This window comes from Kryptolebias marmoratus, linkage group LG20, assembly GCF_001649575.2.
Source record: "Kryptolebias marmoratus isolate JLee-2015 linkage group LG20, ASM164957v2, whole genome shotgun sequence".
NCBI lineage: Eukaryota > Metazoa > Chordata > Actinopteri > Cyprinodontiformes > Rivulidae > Kryptolebias > Kryptolebias marmoratus.
The window spans coordinates 285,130-299,282 of record NC_051449.1 but is presented as its reverse complement, the minus strand read 5'-3'; the positions used below and the strand labels follow the sequence as shown (position 1 = coordinate 299,282).

General features: G+C 40.7%; 2 protein-coding genes across 2 annotated transcripts; both read left to right on the top strand.

Moving 5' to 3' along the window:
* The first annotated feature begins 1,878 nt into the window (after positions 1 to 1,878).
* si:ch73-170d6.2 lies at positions 1,879 to 3,705 on the top strand. Its single transcript, XM_037981907.1, has one exon. The coding sequence runs from the start codon at positions 1,879 to 1,881 to the stop codon at positions 3,505 to 3,507; it is 1,629 nt and encodes a 542-aa protein (XP_037837835.1). The 3' UTR covers positions 3,508 to 3,705.
* A 4,030-nt stretch (positions 3,706 to 7,735) lies between these two features.
* LOC119618057 lies at positions 7,736 to 11,368 on the top strand. Its single transcript, XM_037981987.1, has 3 exons — positions 7,736 to 8,112; positions 9,051 to 9,127; positions 9,303 to 11,368. The coding sequence occupies exon 3, from the start codon at positions 9,345 to 9,347 to the stop codon at positions 11,148 to 11,150; it is 1,806 nt and encodes a 601-aa protein (XP_037837915.1). The 5' UTR covers positions 7,736 to 8,112; positions 9,051 to 9,127; positions 9,303 to 9,344; the 3' UTR covers positions 11,151 to 11,368.
* The last annotated feature ends 2,785 nt before the right edge of the window (positions 11,369 to 14,153 follow it).

Genomic DNA, 14,153 nt, shown 5'->3' with positions numbered 1-14,153 from the left:
CTACACTGGGAGAGGAACAACAACTCGGTCCAAACAACATAACTTCTGTCTTGTTCTCATTAAGACTAAGGAAATTAAAAGAAAACCATGCTTTGATATCGTTAAGACAGTGTGTAAGTTGCTGGACTGTATTATTTTGTGCCAAGGGAAAATAGATCTGGCAATCATCAGCATAGAAGTGGAATGAAATGCCATGCTTTCTAAAAACAGAGCCAAGGGGGAGAAGGTAGAGAGCAAATAAAAGAGGGCCAAGGATTGAGCCCTGGGGAACCCCATATGGAAGAGGAGCTGTGGAAGACACAAAATTGTCAATTTTTACACAGAAACTCCTATTAGTCAGGTAGGACCGAAACCAATTGAGGGCGACACCCTTAAAACCCTATTAAAGTGTACCTGGGTGTAATTTCATCTCAGAATAAATGCAGCTGTTCTGTGAGCCTCAGAACTCACCTGACAGGTCAGGGATGAAGCTGTTGAGAAGTTTAAAGCAGCGTGAGGTTATAAAATAAGTTTCCAAGCTTTGAAGATCTCACAGAGTTCTGTTCAATCCACCGAGTACAGAACGACTGCAGACCAACCAAACCATGACCGTAGCCCTGAACCATCAGTTAGTTGGTAATAATAATATTTACTATCATTTTCACACACAGCTGAAGATCCATTTTTTCAAAGTGTTCCAACTCTACAGACCTCCAATGAGAAAGAAGTTTGCCTAAATGTGCTCTTGTAGCTTACTGGTTTACAGTTTCAGTTAAAGGCACAATCCAAGTTTTTCTTACTGGGCTGTTTTTTCTGATATCTGTTGTTAACCTGCAGCTTGTGTCACAGAAGTAAATAAACATAAAGGTACATTTAAAAGACTTTTGAGTCAGATTTTCTGTTACAACAGAAAGCCAATAAGGCACTTTTATCAAATGCACTTTAAACACAAGAGACAAATCTTCTTCTCCTATCAGACCCTCATAAACATAATTTTATCAGTCATCAGTTTTTTTACATTTATTACTGAGAGGGCAAAGGCAGGTCCACCATACATATATTACTTTTGATGCTTTCTTTTTCATTTTGAGTATGGGAGTATGTATGTGTCTATATGTGTGTGTGTGTGTGTGTGTGTGTGTGTGTGGGTGTGTGCGTATAAAGCAGCTGCAGTAAACTCACAGTAAGTCACTTTCTGATGAGAGGCAAACTGAGTGGTTACCTTCTGAACACAAGCCTGGTAATAATTGTTCTCTATTTTTATCTTTTAAAGATTTTTTGTTGAAATTCAGGATTTGTTAAATTCTGTCTCAGGAGTGACTAATTTGTCTGTTTTTATTAATTTTTATTCCCCTGCAGTAAGACACAGCAGCAGAACCAAAACTACAGGACCGTGTAGAGAAAAGCCAACACAGGTTTGTTCTGTTTATTTATTAATAGTAGATATCAGGACCCACATGGCTGGTCTGTGGTTAGGACTTGCATAAAACTTCTGAGCTCGCCTCCTTTCCCCACTTTTCACCTCAAGCTCGGTCCTCTACCAAAGACCTGGGAGCTTGAGGGTTCTGTTCTGTATCTTAGCTGGGTATGAAGGGAAGGTATGATTTGACCGACACTTCTTTTCCTCCCCCTGCATGTGGAGTTGGGGGAAGGTAAAAGTTTGAACCCAAGTGTCACCAACACCTCCAGGGCAGCAAGCAGGAATGAGATGATATAAACCTTATACTGTATCAGTTCATAGCAAACATAATGTTCTCTGAGGTTGTGTTTTCTGATTTTCTCTTTCAGGTTGTGTGTAGGAGAGCCAGAGACAGCCTTCTCAGGAAGCTTGTTCTTAAGAACACTATCACTATCTGTCCAGAAGTTTAGTTCTATAAAAACAATAATTTGCAGATTATAATGAGCCAATCAGCCAGCCCTGAAAGGTTTTCTGACGCTGTTAAAATCAAAAGCCGGCAGGTGGAACCAAAGACAGGGCCTCTCCCTGTTTATGTAATTCCCCTGGAGGAAGAAAAATTTAATATAACAGGATGCAAATATTTCAGTTTTGGGAAAGATTCCCCAAAACAGAACCGCACCATCATGGTTCTTGGAGCCACCGGTGCTGGGAAGTCCACTCTGATCAACGGGATGATCAACTACATCCTGGGTGTTCGGTGGGAGGACTCGTATCGCTTCAAGCTGGTGGATGAAGGTCAGGATAAATCACAGGCTCACAGTCAGACATCTGAGGTCACTGTGTACAAACTCAACCACCAGGACGGGTTTCAGGTCCCATTCTCTCTGAGCATCATTGACACTCCAGGCTTCGGAGACACCAGAGGAATAGAACGAGACCGAGAGATCATTGAGCAGCTGCGTAATCTCTTCTCCTCTCCGCACGGCGTCACTGAAATTGATGCTGTGTGTTTTGTAGCTCAGGCCTCTTCAGCTCGACTCACACCAACACAGAAATATGTGTTTGATTCAATTCTCTCAATCTTTGGCAAAGATGTGGCAGAAAACATCAGGATTCTGGTGACGTTTGCAGACGGTCAGAGACCTCCGGTTCTGGAAGGAATCAATGCTGCAGATGTCCCATGTCCTAAAACCAAAGGGCTGCCCGTCCACTTCAAGTTCAACAATTCAGCTCTGTTTGCAGACAACACAGCTGCTGCAGCAAGCAGCACAAATGAAGATGATGAGGAAGAAAACTTTGATGAGATGTTTTGGAACATGGGGACAAAGAGCATGAAGAGGTTTTTTTCTGCTCTGAACCAAACAGAAACCAAAAGTTTGACTCTGACAAAGGAGGTCCTGAGAGAGAGACGGCAGCTGGAGATTTCAGTCGAAGGTCTGCAGAGGCAGGTTGAACTGGGTTTAGCCAAAATGGAAGAGATAAGACAGACGAGGCAGACAATTCAAGATCATGAAGCAGAGATAAAAAGAAATGAGAACTTTGAGTTTTGTGTTGATGTCATAAAGCCCAAACAAATAGATATTTCTGGTTCTGGAAACTACCTCACCATTTGTCAGCACTGTCAAGTCACCTGTCACTACCCCTGTCAGATAGCAAATGATGCTGATATAAGAGGATGTGGAGCAATGGATGATGATGGATACTGTACTGTGTGTCCACGGAAATGTTGTTGGGATGTACATCATAATCAGAAGTACAGATTGGAATATGAAACTGTCAGAGAAAAACAAACAATAGGCGAGTTGAAAGAAAAATATGAGAAAGCCTCAGGAGAGAAGCTGACTGTTGAGGGTTTGATGAACGAACTACAGCTTGAATATCAAAGTATGGAGGTTGAGGTGGGGAGACTGATGGAAAAGTCTGCAAAGTGTCTGAACAGACTGAAAGAGATCGCCCTGAAGCCAAATCCCCTCTCCACCCCTGAGTGCATCGACCTGCTGATTGAAGGAGAGAAACAGGAGGGAAAACCAGGCTGGAAGAACCGAGTCGAGGCTCTGATGAAGATGAGAAACGATGCAGAGTTAATGGCAAAAGTAGAGAAAGGAGAGAAGCCCCTGGCTCAACAATAACCTGCTGATGTTCAACCTGTGACCAAATAAAACTCCTCAGAGTCAGAATATGACAGCAGATAAACAGATAAATATCTACATTTTATTTTCATTTGGCTGTAAATATTAATTGCTCCATAATTACAACACATTTAGTCTTTGCTTAAAAATCCTAAACCCTGAACAACAAATGTCTAATAACAAAATCACTCGTGTAAAAACACACTGTATCTTCTGTTTTACTGGCTGAAAAATAAATAACAAAAAAGTTGAATATATTAAAATAAATACCTGCCTGTTGTCCTTTTTTTACACCCTGACATCTTCATCACTCCAACCTTCGGACTTCATTTGAACGTGTTGGCACAGCTTTATGAATCATGATGTCTTGTTCCTCTTATACATGACAACCAAGTAGACTTGTTGTCTTTTTGCTACTAACCGTTTTATCAATTAAATTAAAAATAAAATGTACATAGCGAAGTTATGCCAGCTCCGTATTTTTTCTGAGTACTTGTTAAAGCATCTGCATCAAACCAACTGTTGTGAGGATTGCAGTGTGTTGTGCCTTTCTTTACCTTCTTTGGAGCTCCAAGTGACAGGCGGAGCTCATTGTCCTCAGCTGTGTTCAACCATGTCAGATCACCACCTGGCAGGTTGTTAAGCTCCAGTTTTGCCAGAACTCATCGCTGGAACGTTGCATACGTAGCCTAACCCTAGCCTCGTGAGTTATGGTTGAAGGTCCTGGTTGAAGGGACAAGCGGGCAGACCCAGCAACCTGTTTTAACGGGAGAAATGAGTGTCATGCTGGTAGCTCTCATCTGAATGGATGGGAGCTTTCTCTACACAGAAATGATCCACTGTCAATCCCATAATGTCCCACTTCTGCCATCTAGCAGCACATTTGTGCTCCTGCACAGCATTGCTCCAAGGATTTCTGATTACTGCTCAGACAGGGTCATGTCCTGAACTAAGATCACCATTAAAACAAAACAAATATGGCCGCACTTTGTGGGGGTCACTTTATTAACACTCATCTTATTACTTTGACACTTACCTTGTGCCCCCTATGCTTCTGCAGTCCTCATGTCACTAGGAAACCAGCCTGTGGATTCTTCTCTCCATCTGTGAAAAACCAGGAACTCTCATTAGTCTTGACTCAGCCGTTTGGATCTTTTTCTGGTTCAACTACCCGCCCAGCTCCAACCTGCCACCCCCACCTTTATTCATAGTTCTGGACAGAACTTCAACAACTGGACCTGGAATCCTTCTCCCTCTCAAGCACTAGTGGAACAAATCAGAGCCGGGGAAATGACCGAGCCCTTTATACCCAAATAATAAACCTCATGATAACATCATTTTACAACACACACGCTTCCAACAGCTGGTCTTACAAGCTTCAGCACCACGGAGAGCGACTGTCATTTTGAAGTCCATCAAATGGACATGAAGTACAACAAACCAAGAGAACAACAGAAATGTTAGGTTACATGGTCACTAATGATCAAACAACACAAATTCAAAGCAGTTCAGCACCACGGACAGCGATCGGCTCATTGACCCCCACATTATCTGTTTCAGCTCAGAGCCTGTAAGTTGAGTAAAACTGGGACAGTTAATACAGACATAGTTCTGTTAAAGTGGTTTCAAAGGTTTTATCATAATGTTGTATTTGGCAGGAGAAACTCCCCAGATTGGAGGCAAACCAGTTATATAACAAAACAAATAAAGGACTTGAGGAACACTGGCTGCTTAAGCTTTGCTTTTAAAATACAAGAAGGAGAGTGAATAATATGGATCAGTCAGAATACTTTTATTATTATTGTATATTTAGGAAAAACTTGCCAGATTGGTGCTAATAAAGAATATATAAATCACTGGGATTATATCAGTAAACAGAAATCTTTATTCTTTTTCAAAAAACAGTTTTAATTACTGATCAACTATATGTCTGGATTGCATTAAAACAAATACAATTTAGATCATTTTAAAATGTAGATTTCCTGTAGTCCGATCCAACTAGTTACACAGTGGTTCCATTTGATCTTCTGCAGCAGCTCATCCATTTTGTTTTGAATGACCAAGTATTTGTAAAAAAAAAAAAAAAAACTTTACATGGCTGGTTTATTCAAGTCAGATTTTTAAAAAGATTTTCTTCCTGTTGTACTCGCTGAGCAACATCTGAGTACAGCACAGGGTTTTAAATTAGCAAAAAAAAAAGCTGTCATCATTTAAATATGAGACCAAAGTTTCCTGGTTGAATTCTAAGAAAGGTTTCCTGCATGGTTTGTGGTTTTCTGCTACTTTTTCTTTCACTTTGCATCTTTTAAAGGGGTAAGATAAAATGTGTCCAAGCCACATTGTATAAGTTTTTAGAAAACAGATTGACTGCTTGGGAGTAAAGATGAGGGGTAGTGTTGTGTCAGCGACTCACACCCTTTTCTCTGTGCAACACAGCTGATGAACCACAATGTACAGCAGTTGGTCGGGAGGCTCCTTTGTTGCTCAATCGAGATGCTCAGCAGATGTTGAGGGAAATGACTGAGGTATCGTAAAAAGAAGGAGGGTTGTTTTTATGAATTCTTCTCAACCGAGGTTTCCCAAACTGTCTTGCAGGTTGGACTGAAGTCTGTGAGGTTCAATGCTCAAAGAGGACACTCTTTAAATAATATCAAACCCAAAAGTTGTTCTCCACTGGACCCCAGAGGGGAGCTTCCCAACCGAGCCTCAGAAATGTTATCCAAACAGAGTCCAGATCAGGGGAGGCCAACCCTGGTCCTTAGGGTCTCCATCCTGCATGTTTTACTTGTTTCTCTGCTCCAACACACCTGATTTGAATCAATGATTGATTAACAGGCTTCTGCAGAACATGAAGAGGTGATTTAACCTCTGAATCAGGTGAGTTAGAGCAACAGAACAAGAAAAAACATGTATAATAGTGCAGGATAGTAGCCCTAAAGGACCAGGGTAGGCCACCCCTGATCTAGCTCATCAAAGATGACCTCTATCTTTGTCTCAGTCCCTGGAGTTTAACTCCTTCAACATCAAACATACGTAAATGTGACTCAGTGATCCCAAACCTATCCAACCTACCTATGTCTCTAGGACTTCAGCTATCTTAGAGGTATCTGTAGAACAGGAGCGGCTGATCTGTACTGGTAGTTGTGTCATGTACCTGGGTGCTGACACGCACCTACGGCTCCAAGGCGAGATGAGGACCAAAAGGCAGCAGGTGAGGAAAAAATCTCTTTAATCAAAACTTTTCTTTGCTCAGCAAAAACATAGACACTTCTAAGTCCCAAGAAACATAGTGCCATGAAAGACTATCAAAAGACGAGGAAAAGACGATGCTAAGACGCTCAATAGACGAGGACCCGACAACTAACTGAAACACTTGTGCCCTTAAATACTATACAAACATAATCACAGAAATCACAAACAGGTGAGCCAAAAACCAAGACATGAAAACCCACAAAAGAAACAACAAAAACCCGAACCGGAACCAAAGAACCGGAATCCTCACAAGTTGCCTGGCTTAGTTCTTTGTGATTTACAGTTGTTCTTATAGGTACACATGAATAAAGTCCACATTCTGGACTTTTTGTTGTTCAAGTGTTCCTCTATGTGCTGAAGTGATCCACAGTCACAGTTTGTCTGTTTTGCTGTTGCATGACCAGGTGTTGGCAAAAAGACCGTATGGCTCATTTATGGAGGTTAGTCTTTAAACTTGCTGAGCTCTACGTTTTCCAATCAAAGAAGCTTTCTCAATACAGTAAATTCAACTGTATGCTTCTCTTGTGCCATTATTAATAAAAGCATAAACACATTTGGTTAAATTCGCTGCTCACTGGGCAAAAGACAGGATTTATGTAATTTAACATAAACTGGTGTAAAACCCAGAACTGATTCATCTTGTTTGGCAATAAGAGTTTTCATGAAAGGGAAATAAGCCAAGAGGAACTAAATATTTCTGTACAACAACACAACTGGTCCAACCTTCAGAAAGTAAAGTATTACTGAAGGAATCTTCCTGTTGGACTCGCTGAGTCACATACTTGGAAAATCAAACACAAGCTGAGGGGATTTAATTATGAGGAAGAATTTTCCTTGTTTACTTCAAAATACGTTTTATTTCCTTGTCTGTAGAAAAACAAAAAGAAAGAAGTTAATGAATCAGATAAATGATTACGGATCACACATGACCCTGTTTCTGTAGACACAGCTGTTGGCTGAATAAAGACTCAATCACCAGGAAAACTTTGTAAAACTGGCAGCTTTTACATGTTTCATGATGAAAATGGATGGGAGCCAGAAAAAGGCATCTTATCATTTTCATTTTAAATAAAAGTGGGTGTGTTTCTGTGTATAAAAGAAGGTGCAGAAAACAGAAACAGAACTCACCTTCAAGGCAAACTGAGAGGTAAGTTTCTCATCATGGATACAGTCATTTGATTTGTCATACTTCAGTGTTTTAATAAAACTCTATTTTACTAAAGTTTATTATTAGAAAAGTTCTGTTTTGTGACTGTAAAGTTTTTTTTTTTTTTTTATTGTAAAAGGATCCATTGCTGCAAAACACAACAGCTGACAGAATCCAAACTGCCGAGAGCAGAAAAACCAAGAAAGGTTGGTTTGAGTTTGTTTTTTAATTTGTTTCTCTCTGGTGTGAGCGATGGGAAGTGATGCTAAAGTCAGTCTGGATTTTAACAAATCTTTCCTCCTTTGTGGAGTTTGATTGCTTGGGTTTTCTTAGAGTGCCCCAGTTTTCTCTCATAGTCTAAAAACACGTATGTTGGGTAAACTGATGATTGTAAACGGACCTCTGTGTGTGGCTGTTTGTCTCATCTGTCCTCGTGTCTCCCTGCGATGGACGGGAGACTTGTCCAGAATGTCGTCCGTCTTTTAGGCTGTGGCAACCTGGACGGGCTCTTGTCTGGACAGATAAACTCTCAGCTGTTTTTAAAACTCTGAGGAGCTGAGGCACTTTGGAAGAAAAACTTTTACCACAGGAAGCAAACAGATTCTAATAAACCAAACATTTCACAAAGTTATTTAGTTCATTCCTTCTTTCCTGTAAAAACATTATTATTAGGCTATTATTTACTTACTTACTGTACTTTTATTCAGACACAATATATGATCCATATATAAAACAAACAACAAGAACAGAGTTAAAAGCTTTTCTACAGAGGCTCAATCTGAGTCCAGACAGCAGACAGGGATCACTCAGACCTCTTATTCATTTTGTCACAGGTTTTTAGTTGCTTCTTCTCCTTTAGTTAAAAAAAACATGCTGCTTGATTGGGAATCATGCACTGTGATATTTGACAGCAGTTGACAAAATTATGAAAAAATATTGCATAAATAAAAGAACAACAGCATTTTGACAGAACAAAGGAGAAACTCAGCCCTGTTTGGAGCTCCACAGCTCAGATGTCACTGTGTTTTTCTTACAGTTTCTACATCATTTTGATGGCTTTAAATTATTAACAAAAAAGTCCCGAATAACTATTGCAGGGAGGACCTACATCGATGATTAAACACTTTTTTATCTTGGGTTTTAGGAGTTTTGGAGATACTGTTTGGAATTCCAGACGGCGTTCTGTTATTTCTCGGATCATCTTGTGTAAAACCAACAGAGGTGAGTCACTGAGGCCTAAAATTGCTTCTATCTGAGGAAGGTCAGCTGTATTATCATCAGTTTAAGTAAATATTTTTAGTTTATCATTGTCTTTGTGTTTATATTAGCTGTAAAACAAATAAAAAATATATTAAAGGTAGGTTGAATATTTATTCTTATATTCTACCATCTACAGACACCAGGAACCACCTGAAGAGAACTCCCACTAACAATCAAGATGTGTTATTTCAACTCGTTCTCGTTGGTTCTGGTCTTTATTCTGGTCATAATGCTGTCATTACACCGGCTCAACATCATCAAACTGCCAGATGTGTTAATATTATGTTGGAGCTTCATAGAGCCATTCATCCCAGAACCGTATGACCCAAAGAAAGCATCAAGCATTTCTCAGATAAAGCCAGCAGATCCCCAACCAAGCTGTGGTTTAGATGGGCTCGTTAAGAGGAAACGATTGGCTGATTCTGTCAGAGAGAAAAGCTTCCTGCTGACTCCACAAACAGGACCACTCCCTCTTTATAAAGTCCCACTCAAAGAACAACATATCAATATAACAGGATGCAAATATTTCACTTCTGGGCAAGAATCCCCAAAACCCAACCGCACCATCATGGTTTCAGGAGCCACCGGTGCTGGGAAGTCCACTCTGATCAACGGGATGATCAACTACATCCTGGGTGTTCAATGGGAGGACTCGTATCGCTTCAAGATGGTGGATGAGGGTCAGTCGACGTTACAGGCTCATAGTCAGACATCTGAGGTCACTGTGTACAAAATCTATCACCAGAAGGGTTTCAAAGTAGACTACTCTCTGACTGTTGTTGACACTCCAGGCTTCGGAGATGTCAGAGGTGTAGACCGGGACAGAGAGATCACCGAGCAGCTGCGTAATCTCTTCTCTGATAAGGACGGTATCGGTGAAATTGATGCTGTGTGTTTAGTCGCTCAGGCTTTTTTAACAAAACTCACAAAGACACAGGAATATGCATTTGATTCGTTCCTCTCAATCTTTGGCAAAGATGTGGCAGAAAACATCAGGATTCTGGTGACGTTTGCAGACGCCCAGCAGCCCCCGGTTCTGGAAGCGATCAATGCTTCAGGCGTCTCGTGTCCTCAAACTGAAGACGGTCTGCCAGTTCACTTCAAGTTCAATAACTCGGCTCTGTTTGCAGACAACACGGCTAATAAAACCTTTGATCAGATCGTTTGGAACATGGGAACAGAAAGCATGAGGAGGTTTTTTGAATCTCTGAATCAGATAGAAACCATCAGGTTGGTCATGACCAGTAAGGTCCTGAAAGAAAGACAGGAGCTGGAGAGCTCAGTTGAGGACCTGCAGAAACAAGTCAAACTTGGTTTGGCCAAGTTTGAGAAAATAAGGCAGACGAGTAAAAAACTTGAGGAGAATGAAGAAGAGATCAGAAAAAACGCAAACTTTGAGTTTTACGTCATTGTAACGAAACCTGTTGCAGTGGATATTTCTCAGACTGGGCACTTTATCAGCAACTGTGAGCAGTGTCATGTCACCTGCCACTTCCCCTGTAAGATCAAAAATGATGACGAAAAAAGAGGATGTTTTGCAATGGGACAGGATGGATACTGTACTGTGTGTCCAGGGAGGTGTTTCTGGAATGTACATTTCAATAAGAACTACAGATGGGAATATCAGGTATTTAAAGAAAAACAGACATTAGAAGAACTCAAAGAAAAATATAAGAAAGCCACAGGAGAGAAGCTGACTCTGCAGCAGCTGATCGACAGATTGAAGGCTGACTACAAACGAGTGCAGGATGAGGTGGTGAGGCTGATGGAGAAGGCTGTAAACTGTCTGAACAGACTGAAGGAGATCGCCCTGAACAGGAATCCTCTCTCCACGCCTCAGTACATCCACCTGCTGATTGAAGGAGAGAAGCAGGAGGGAAAACCAGGCTGGGAGCAACGAGTCGAGTCTCTGATGAAGATGAAGGAACACGCAGAGCTAATCGCTAAAGTGGAGAGAGGAGAGGAGCTCTTGGCTCATCAGTGATGTCTGCAGCCACAAACCCAGCCTGACATCTGACAGGAAACTCCTCAGGGTCTCACATAAAATCACACCTGACAGCAGATAAACCACCCATCTGTCGTTCTCCACCACTTCTCCTGTCCGGGTCCTGGGGGAGCTGGACAGGTCTCAGGGCTCAGGTCCAAGATCTCAGGTCTCAGATCTCAGGTCTCAGATCTCAGGTCTCAGATCTCAGGTCTCAGGTCTCAGGTCTCAGGTCTAAGATCTCAGATCTCAGGTCCCAGGTCTCAGGTCTCAGATCTCAGGTCTCAGGTCTCAGGTCTCAAGTGTCAGGTCTCAGGTCTCAGGTCTCAAGTCTCAGTCCGTCCCAGGGCAGCAGATAAATCACCCATCCGTCGTTCTCCACCACCTGTCCAGGTCCTGGGGTCCTGGGGGACCTGTCCAGGTCCTGGGGGACCTGGACAGGTCTCAGGTCTAAGATCTCAGGTCTCAGATCTCAGGTCTCAGGTCTCAGGTCTCAGGTCTCAGGTCTCAGGTCTCAGGTCTCAAGTCTCAGTCCGTCCCAGGGTAGCAGATAAATCACCCATCTGTCATTCTCCACCCACTTCTCCTGTCCGGGTCCTGGGGGAGCTGGACAGGTCTCAGGTCTCAGGTCTCAGGTCTCAGGTCTCAGGTCTCAAGTCTCAGGTCTCAGGTCTCAAGTCTCAGGTCTCAGGTCTCAGGTCTCAGGTCTCAAGTCTCAAGTCTCAGTCCGTCCCAGGGCAGCAGATAAAATAATAACAGACAAATATCTGCATTAAATTCAAATTCTGCTGTGATTATTATTATTTTCAGTATAATAACAGTTTTTGCTACTAATTAAAATAACTCTTTTTTTTTGTTGTTAAAAGTAAAACCAACTTTAGACAAAAGTTTTTTTTAACTAATGTTTGTTGTCTGAATTGTTTATGTTTGAGGTGGAGGGATCCTGTTGGTGCTTCTTTAATCCCTACAAGTCTTTGAAAGCGTAACTAATGTAAATTACACTAAATGTTCGGACGTCCTCTGCAGAACTTCTCATTGTGGAATCCCTCAAGGATCCGTTTTCGGTCTGTTGTTGTTCAGTAATGCTGTCGTTGGGGTTTAGTTTCTGGATGATGTCCAGGTTTAGATCAACCTGAAGACATTAAACTGATTTTAGCAGAACATAAGATCACACAGGTCTTATCTACTTTAGTTGTTCTTGTAAAAATTAATTGTCCTTTTATGATTCTTTTATTTGAGATGCTTGTATATTGTTGTCTGGTTTGAATCCTCATTTTAAAACCGTTTGTTTTCACTGATCTTCAGCTGTAACTCAGCAGGACGTCTGCTACGTGAAACTATGAATGTAAAAATCATATGTACAGAGTTTAAATTAAACGTACAGCATGAATACAGTATCACACCTGACCAGTTTCTGCTGTAATGATTGAAAAATAATCAAACAATAAAACAAGATTTAAAAGATGAATTTCTGTCTTTGTTCTGAAGTTTCACGTCACTCCGCCCTCCAGACTTCATTCTAACACTTTATTTAAAACAAATTTACAAATATTTTTTCCAATTTGCAAACTAAGCTCTTCACACTTTGTCCACAAGGTGGCACCAAATCCTTCTTGTTTTCTTTTCCTTAAAACCAATATTGTTGTTTTTTTTATGACAAACACTGATAAATGTTGAATAAAATGATTCAAAGTGGCTTAAAAAGGTTTAATGAAGTATTAATAAATTAGGATAAAATTGTCCTTCTAATAAAATATATATCTTTTTGTTAATTCAACATAATCTGACAGAAATTACAACAAGGTAGCTGATACGTTTAGTTTATCTTTGGTGTGATTTGTTTTAGATCAGTTTTACTTTGTACTTTTGACTTATTATGATTATCTGAGCTCATGTTTAGTTTAACTTTTTATATTTCTGTTTTCATGATGACTTTGTAGTTTTGTTTTCACTTTGAACCGCCTTGTTGCTGAAAAATGGTATATGAATACATTTAACTTGACTTGACTTGTGTGTGTGTGTGTGCGTGCGTGTGTGTGTGTGAGTGTGTGTGAGAGGGTGTGTGTGTGTGTGTGTGTGTTTTGTGGTCTAACGTACCGACTTCAACCCAGAACAAAGAAGGAACAGAAAACAGAAAACAGTTTCTCTTTCTTTCCTGTTAATTTTAATTGCAGTTCCCCCAAAAGATCACAAGTTATTCTCACACTGCAGGTTTGCAGGGATTTATCTTTTTCTACAGCAGGAAAAAAGTGAATTTTTAAAATTTCATTGAAATGTTTTGCAGCTTTACTTTTAGCTGAGAAGTTTAGTTTCATGATGTAGTTTAAAAAATCCTAGATTGTTTTTAATCTTTCTTTTACTGTCAGATGCTGGCCTTCAATAAAATACTTTGAGCTTTTCTATAAGTGATGTTTTATTTGCTGCTGAGGAGTTAAAGAATAAGTTTTACTAACTTCTTCATGGAGTTGAGTCAGAATATAAGAATATAAAACTCTTTGTTTTTCTTCTGAGGGGAAATGTGCTTGTTTCCAAGAAAAGAACCAGTTTCCAGTAAATTATTAATTAAAAATGATAAAAACTGTGTTGTTTCCTGTTTCTGCAGATTTATCTGTTGGCTGAACAAACCAGCAACCAAACAACATTCCACTCTAAGGTGTAAAACAATGTTAAATGTCCAAACGACACAAAGTAGATTAGATGTTTGTTGTCACTTTGTCTCTTTAAGGAATTCACCCTGATGTTTATTTGTTCCTGAGAGGCAGAAACAGGTTCATGTCTCAGTTATCTATCCAGCAGATAACGCCTCACTGCAACTCTGAACATCTGCAGGACAGATTTCTTTGTGCAAAACAATCAGGTGGTGTCTCTCCTGGACCTGACCCTGGATCAGCCGGGTGTCCCTCCTGGACCTGACCCTGGATCAGCCGGGTGTCTCTCCTGGACCTGACCCTGGATCAGCCGGGTGTCTCTCCTGGACCTGACCCTGGATCAGCCGGGTGTCCC

Excerpts from the sequence above, each read along its gene's own strand:
- si:ch73-170d6.2 (XM_037981907.1), top strand. The coding sequence starts at position 1,879 with ATGAGCCAATCAGCCAGCCCTGAAAGGTTTTCTGACGCTGTTAAAATC.
- LOC119618057 (XM_037981987.1), top strand. The coding sequence starts at position 9,345 with ATGTGTTATTTCAACTCGTTCTCGTTGGTTCTGGTCTTTATTCTGGTC.